The sequence below is a fragment of the Macrobrachium nipponense genome, chromosome 30 (assembly GCF_015104395.2).
Source record: "Macrobrachium nipponense isolate FS-2020 chromosome 30, ASM1510439v2, whole genome shotgun sequence".
Taxonomy (NCBI): domain Eukaryota; kingdom Metazoa; phylum Arthropoda; class Malacostraca; order Decapoda; family Palaemonidae; genus Macrobrachium; species Macrobrachium nipponense.
In genome coordinates, this window is record NC_087218.1 from 12,395,001 (window position 1) to 12,401,828 (window position 6,828).

The 6,828-nt window shown below is 38.8% G+C and overlaps 2 protein-coding genes across 3 annotated transcripts in view; one reads left to right on the forward strand and one right to left on the reverse strand.

The window, feature by feature from the left end:
* Positions 1 to 2,751, reverse strand: part of LOC135202290 (uncharacterized) — a 46,494-nt gene extending 43,743 nt beyond the window's left edge. Inside the window, exons 1-2 of the mRNA XM_064231605.1 lie at positions 2,359 to 2,751; positions 2,000 to 2,095 (exon numbers count right to left, since the gene is read on the reverse strand). The gene's annotated coding sequence lies outside the window, so the exon portion shown is untranslated. The remainder of the gene's footprint in view (positions 1 to 1,999; positions 2,096 to 2,358) is intronic.
* On the forward strand, positions 721 to 4,839 carry LOC135202291 (U-scoloptoxin(19)-Tl1a-like). Of its 2 annotated transcripts, none has more exons than XM_064231609.1 (5): positions 721 to 804; positions 2,006 to 2,075; positions 2,385 to 2,440; positions 3,703 to 3,853; positions 4,044 to 4,839. In XM_064231609.1, exons 2-5 carry the CDS (start codon positions 2,009 to 2,011, stop codon positions 4,172 to 4,174), a joined length of 405 nt encoding a protein of 134 aa, XP_064087679.1. In that variant the 5' UTR covers positions 721 to 804; positions 2,006 to 2,008; the 3' UTR covers positions 4,175 to 4,839. The 2 variants fall into 2 exon arrangements, with proteins under 2 accessions (XP_064087679.1, XP_064087680.1); XM_064231610.1 differs by having other exon boundaries at positions 722 to 804; positions 3,718 to 3,853.
* Positions 4,840 to 6,828: the final 1,989 nt, after the last annotated feature.

Sequence of the window (6,828 nt, forward strand, 5' to 3'; positions counted from 1 at the left end):
ATAAAAATAAGAAATAATAATATTAACAATAATAATAACAATAATAGCAATAACTGAACTGAAGTGAATTGAATATAAAGTTTAGGCCAAAGGCCAAGCACTGGGACCTATGAGGGGATTCAGTGCTGGAAATAATGAAAATAATGATGAGGTGGTGGAAAGTTAGATGGAAGAATAAGAATACGAACGGAAGTACAGTAAAAAGAATGAAAGGGTGCTGCAGCTTGGGTCACAAACGGACTCTGCTAAGAACTCTAAGTAATGCCTACAGTCCACCGCGTAAGGTACACTGACGGCACAACCCTCACCCTCCCCTACAGGAGATGATAATATATAATAATATAATAATGGCTATACTGCAGTCAAAACACACACACACACATATATATATTCAATATTACTGGTGCAAAATCATTTGCACGTAATCGAACAGCCTCCCTCCCAACAACGCACGATCAATTTGTATTTATTATTCGCACGTGATCAATGTCTATAGAATCGTCGAGCGTTGCCTTAAAATATCCCGAACTTCTCATTTTCTTTTGTTGAATGTGAGGTCATCACTCGATGCTATTTTGCAACAATATTTAGCGCATAATTCTCCAACTGACAGGAAATAAGATTACTTCAACTTCACGCAATTCCAGCGTTGCCGAGCAAATAATAATCATCTCCGCCCGCGGTATCTGGTAACTCGAGAGAAGCGGCCTTTATAAAGCAGCATCCCACCTGATTATCCAACGCATAACCTGAGACAACTGGAAGCACATTTGACTGTTGCACACAGCTGACAACAACGGGAAGGTTAGTTAGTTAGTTAGTTCGCTCGTCTGTCATTGCAGTTTTGAACCTCGTAAAAAAATTGTCTTTGCTGATGCATTTGGAATAGAATAGAATATACAATTTAGGCCAAGGGACAAGCGCTGAAACGGAAATTGACAGTGAAAGGTTAGACAGGTGTAACAGTGGGAAAACCTCAAAGCACAGTTGCACTATGAATCAATTGTTGGGAGAGTAAGATGGAAGAAAGAGAATTATAAAAGGAGGGACTTTATATTTATTACCTTTTGCTTTGCTCCTCTTCTCTTCCCCCATAGAATTAGAATATAATATTTATACCATGAAATAAGCAAAACGCTAACATTTAATTCTTATTAATTTTGTCATCCTACGAATACCGTCTTTATTTAAATATAAATATCCTCATAACATTTTAATAATTCAGCACGTCTTCATTGCTCAAATATATATCATGTTTGCCACTACGTGATTCCACAGAGTTTTCTCTCGAAATGCTTTTGATATAAATAAAGGTAACTTTATGTCTTTTCTTATGGTGATACATCTAGAGTTTCCTAACTGAATGTCTGCCGTAGTATTCTATTCTTTAACAAAAGGCATTAAATTAGGAAACTAGATGTACCTATAAGAGAAAACATACAGTATGTTTATGTAGTATGCATTTCGAGAGGTATTACTTTGACATTACTTTGGAATTGTCATCAATATGAGGATGCTTGAATAAATATATTTATAGGATGACCCTGATAAATAAAACATTCGCTCTCCATTTCACGAATGTTAAGTTAATATTTCATTTCAAATGAAATCGACTAATGTCAGTTGTAGAGCCCTTCCGTGAGGTAAAATGAGTTCTTAAATGAAGCAGAGAGTTCAGTCTGGAGGTATTGCCGACGACGAACAAGCAGCAACCTTGAAATAACAGAATACGACTAAACACACACACACACACACACAGCGAGCAAGCATATTGAATATATATGTAGAATTGGGACCTATGAGGTCTGAGGCCATTCAGTACTGAAAAACGACATTGTCAGTATAAAGGTTTGCAATGTGTCATATGAGGAAAACCTCAAAGCAGTTGCACTATGAATCAATTCAGAAGAGGGGTGGAAAGTCACTGACGGTTCTACCCCACCTTATGGTGACGCGCAAGCAGACTCGGAGCTTCTCTTATTTTTAGTGTTAATCTCACCTGCAGAAGATGAACCGCCTCGGGGACATGATGATCAAGCTATTTTCTCTCTCCGTCTTCATCGTCCTGCTCTTAGGTAAGTCTCACCCTCACGCACTGAAACAAACGCCTCAGTGTCAGTACAGCATCGCTAGACGCAAGGTCTACAGACTATTCTTTAGACCTTGTTTAGACGTGCTTTGTTGGTACGAATTCTAGATCATTGAAGAATCATGAGCACTAATGTAATCTCGCTGACATGCACTAGAATTGTTGGACTACATTTTGTTAGCTAATAGATGCAACCATACAAAATCAATATGAAATAGTATATTATATATATAATCAGAAATAAAGACAATAATATAGAAACTGTTTACCTTTGAATTTCTATTTCAAATTGCAGAGTGCCGTGCAGAGCCGGTGGCTTCAATCGCTACTGAAGGTGATGCCTCTGGCGATGTAAGTAGTTCCCCTGGAATTGGGAAAGATCTCATTTTTCTGCGAGAGTATATCTTAGTTTTACCAGACCACTGAGCTGATTAACAGCTCTCCTAGGGCTGGCCCGAAGGATTAGATATTTTTACGTGGCTAGGAACCAATTGGTTACCTAGCAACGGGACCTACAGCTTATTGTGGGATCCGAACCACACTATATCGAGAAATGAACTTCTATCACCAGAAATAAATTTCTCTGATTCCGCGTTGACCGAGCCGGGAATCGAACCTGGGACCACCGGATTGGCAGCCCAGCTCGAAAACCACTCGTCCAGCGTGGAAACTTTTTCTGATGAGAGAGAGAGATAGAGAGAGAGAGGAGAGAGAGAGAAGAGAGAGAGAACGAGAGATGATTTTGAGAGAGAGAGAGAGAGAGAGAGACGAGCAGAGAGAGCGAGAGAGAAGAGGAGAGGAGAGAGAGGAGAGAGAGGAGATGAGAGAGAGAGAGAGACAAATTATATAAATTATAATTTTGTGGCCATTGTAGATTAATTGAATTGAATATAGAATTTGGGGCAAAGGCCAAGCACTAGGCCTATGAGGTCACTCAGGGCAGAAATGGAGAGACAGTAAAAGGTTGCAAAGGTGAAACAGGAGGAAAACCTTGCAGTCGCAATATGAATCTATTATTCGGAAAGGGTGGAAAGTAAGATGGAAGAAAGACAATATGAAAGGAGGTGCAGTAAAAGGAACGAACGAGGTTGCAGCTAGGGGCTGAAGGCACCCTGCAAAGAACCCTAAGTAATGCCTACTACAAGCGGTGCACTGGCGGCACCAGCCCCCTACGGAGACCTTATCCTCAGAGGGTCTTGGCAGATTTCCTTACAAAATGCCGTAGCAACGTTCGCCAAGGATGTGTTATTTTTCTACCTATCTTTTGAAAATGACTAACCTCACGAGACCCAAATTATTTTAAAGCTCCCTATGCCTTTTTGCATTGTAAACTATACGTCCTCTTCTTTTGAAGTTATTTGCTGCCCCGAGGGCTTGAACCATGAACCATTTCGACTTATATCTGGAGGCCTTCTTGCATCTGATCGTTTACTATACAAAAAAAAAAAAAAAAAAAAAAAAAAAGGTCACGTGTTAGACGTATGTAAAATTTGTGATTGTAGCTGATTCACACTCATTAACGTTTGGGGCCCAGTTCCATATGTGAACATGGCAATATTAGGAGCTCAATTCAAATCTAGACTCATTTTAGCGATCACTATTTTTCCACTCAGTTTTCTCCCCGCCAGATATTCCCAGAGAATCTTTGCTCTCGCAAGGGAGGAATATGTGGCCTCGAATCCTTCTGCCCGCCTAAGGATCAGTTCGCAGAGAAAGGACTTTGTCCTAAACAGCAGAACAAAGGAGTGGAATGCTGTAAGACAGGTAAGACCGCTGCAGTGATGGCCTTTGACGTTTCATTCATCTAGGCTGGTCTTTCATTTAGGCCAATAACAGTCTAGTTGGAAGAAATCAAAAGTATGTCCTGGAGACGAGTAGGCCTACTTTAATTCTGAACACCATTGGTATAATTAAAAATATTTTTTCTGAACGCATTTTACCTTATCATTCACAGTGCCCCTGAACATCAAAAACTGCCAAAAGCGGGGTGGAGAGTGTATGTCCAAAGATCAGTGCGGACGCGCCCCAAAGGAGCCACTTGGTGAATGTCCCGCTAATCAAGTCTGCTGCGTTATGCTGATGTAAAGACTACGACGGATTGTGAACACATCATCACCAAAGGTTAATGACTGGGCGAAACTCCAATGAGAGAGAGAGAGAGAGAGAGAGAGAGAGAGAGAGAGAGAGAGAGAGGAGAGGAAACATTACAAAACGTCAGCAATTTGGTTGAGTGGTAACATTCTTATCTGCATCCCGCCTGTGATCCCTTTTCCTAACATTACCCTCACACTAGAGCTTTCTTGCGTCTATTTGCCAGCTGACATAGCCATCAATTTTTGATACACTAGAATATACAATTTAAGCCGAAGGCCAAACAGGTCATTCAGCACTGAAAGAAAAATTGCGAGTCAGCGGTTTGAAAGGCGTAACAGGAGGAAAACCTCGATGTTGCACTAAGAAACAAAGACGGAAGCAAGAATATGAATGGAGTTACAGTAAATGGAATAGAAAGGGTCGCAGCTCGGTACCAATAAGGATGCTGCAAAGAACCTTAAGTAATGGCTACAATGCACAATGTGAGGTGCACTGACGGGAACAACCTTCTACGGCGATCAATTGTTGATGGTTTTGTCTGATGATAAATATTGTAAGAACTTATTACCAAAAATTATTGCCTAAATAAATGCAAATTTGTTATATGTACTGTCTTGTATGTGTTGTTTTTGAAATAAAATTCATACAATTGTCGATTTTCCTCTTTTAAAAACATGTCTGGTGATTTTTTTCTTACGAAATGCAAAAAGAAGTGGTTGTCAGATCTATATACAGACAAACATGGAAGTGAAAATATATCAGGCGAAATGTACAACACTGTCATAGACGACTATAAAACAATTATCGTACTTATTATATACAAAGCTCTTCATACACACATACACAGTTTGTTTGTGTGGTGTTTTTACGTTGCATGGTAGTCACATGGATGTATATCAGATGAAACGAATACAGGTTACCATTTTTTAAAGGTAACTTTGGACCAATGTAATAATTACACATTGTAGCTACACCTCAGCCACACCTCAACGTCCTATTGTCTTTACCTCTTGGCTAAATTACTACGATTTTTAAATATATCTGCTATAAAGTATTTTCTGACGTGATGCATCTTTAGGTACATAACATGAACTGAATGGAGAGTCCAGTGATTATTTTATGGGTCAAATTATATGGAATATCTTGAAAATGATCAAGTATAGGTTACACCACCCACGTAGAAAGTTATCAATTATCAGACTGTTACCCATCAGAAGGCCAGAGCCACAAAGCACCTGAGAAACTAATGGGGATACTCAACTGTAGCCGTTCTACATTCCAGACACTTCAAAAATGAAGCTGTACAAACCAAAGGACTAAACCATATATATGAAAAACCATTCGAATACTAGAATGAGGACTCTTTTACCACTTCAGTGCGAAAAACGAGCTTTTCAATATACTCTGTTTTTTTCCATCTGTCCATCCGCCTGTGGTGGTCGCTCATGGTAACACTGCGTCCCAGGCTTTAAATAGTTACGCTATGTGTAAATTTTAGGTAAATAAAAGGACATCTTGGTGTACATTTGCAACTGAAAAGTGTTTTAGTAATTTACTCTATGCGAATTACACCATTAATATCGAAATAGGATATTATTTAAAGCCAGAGACACAGTGTTACCATGCGCACACACCACAGGTGGATGGACAGATGGAAAAAACAGAGTATAGTTAGTTCATTCTACAAAAAAGAAAGATTTACAATTAATAAAAAGATTCAGCCATCCACAAGCAGCAGTTCCAAAGGTGATGGAACATCTGTATCAGATTCATATCCATCAAGCATCCTCAGGAAGTCCTTCCCTGAGATCATCAAAAAAAGATAGTTAGGAAGTTCATTAAATAATCTGTCCTGAGAGGAGTCAACTCATGGGACAATTTACTATTATTTCACTACATGAAACCTATTCACATGGAACAAGCACAAAGGGGCCATTGATTGAAATTCAAGCTTCCAAAGAATGTTGGTTTAAACATCTCACCATAGACACCACACTGCAGCAGTAACTAATCATGATACAGAGCTAGTGATTTTTCATTGCCCTAAGGGAGACACAGACCCACGACTTCTGAGTGGCATGCCATGACACTAACTACTATACCAGTGGACCAGCTGATAAACATTTAAGTACTAGTTCACTACAGAGGTAAACATTTCAAAATAATATTGGCAATCTATGGGTGTTATATCACATACAAATTTTCTAGCTAAACACAAAGGGATTGAGGGACATATCCTTTACATTTTGTACGATATTACCGTAAGTGACCAAACTCATGAAAAAAATTATTAAGGGCAACTGGTCAGAATTCTAAATTTTCTAGTCTTCCTTCATCTACAAACTTCTTTTAATTCTTCTCCTGTACAATCTAACATCCCTATCCCACACCTCAGCTTGTTATCCCAAGAAAACTACTAATAAAAGTACATATCCCAAGAAAACTACTGATAAAAGAACACTGTAAACAATTAAAAATGAACAAAAACACTTACCCAACCATCTTTGGAAAATAAAAGGAATAATGGTGGGATTCTTAAAGTAATACATTTTTATGATAAAGTCCACTGCTATACAGTAAAGTATTTGGTTAAGTTTACTGAGGCATACCTACACAATACTTATGCCTGTAATTTTCTCACAAGT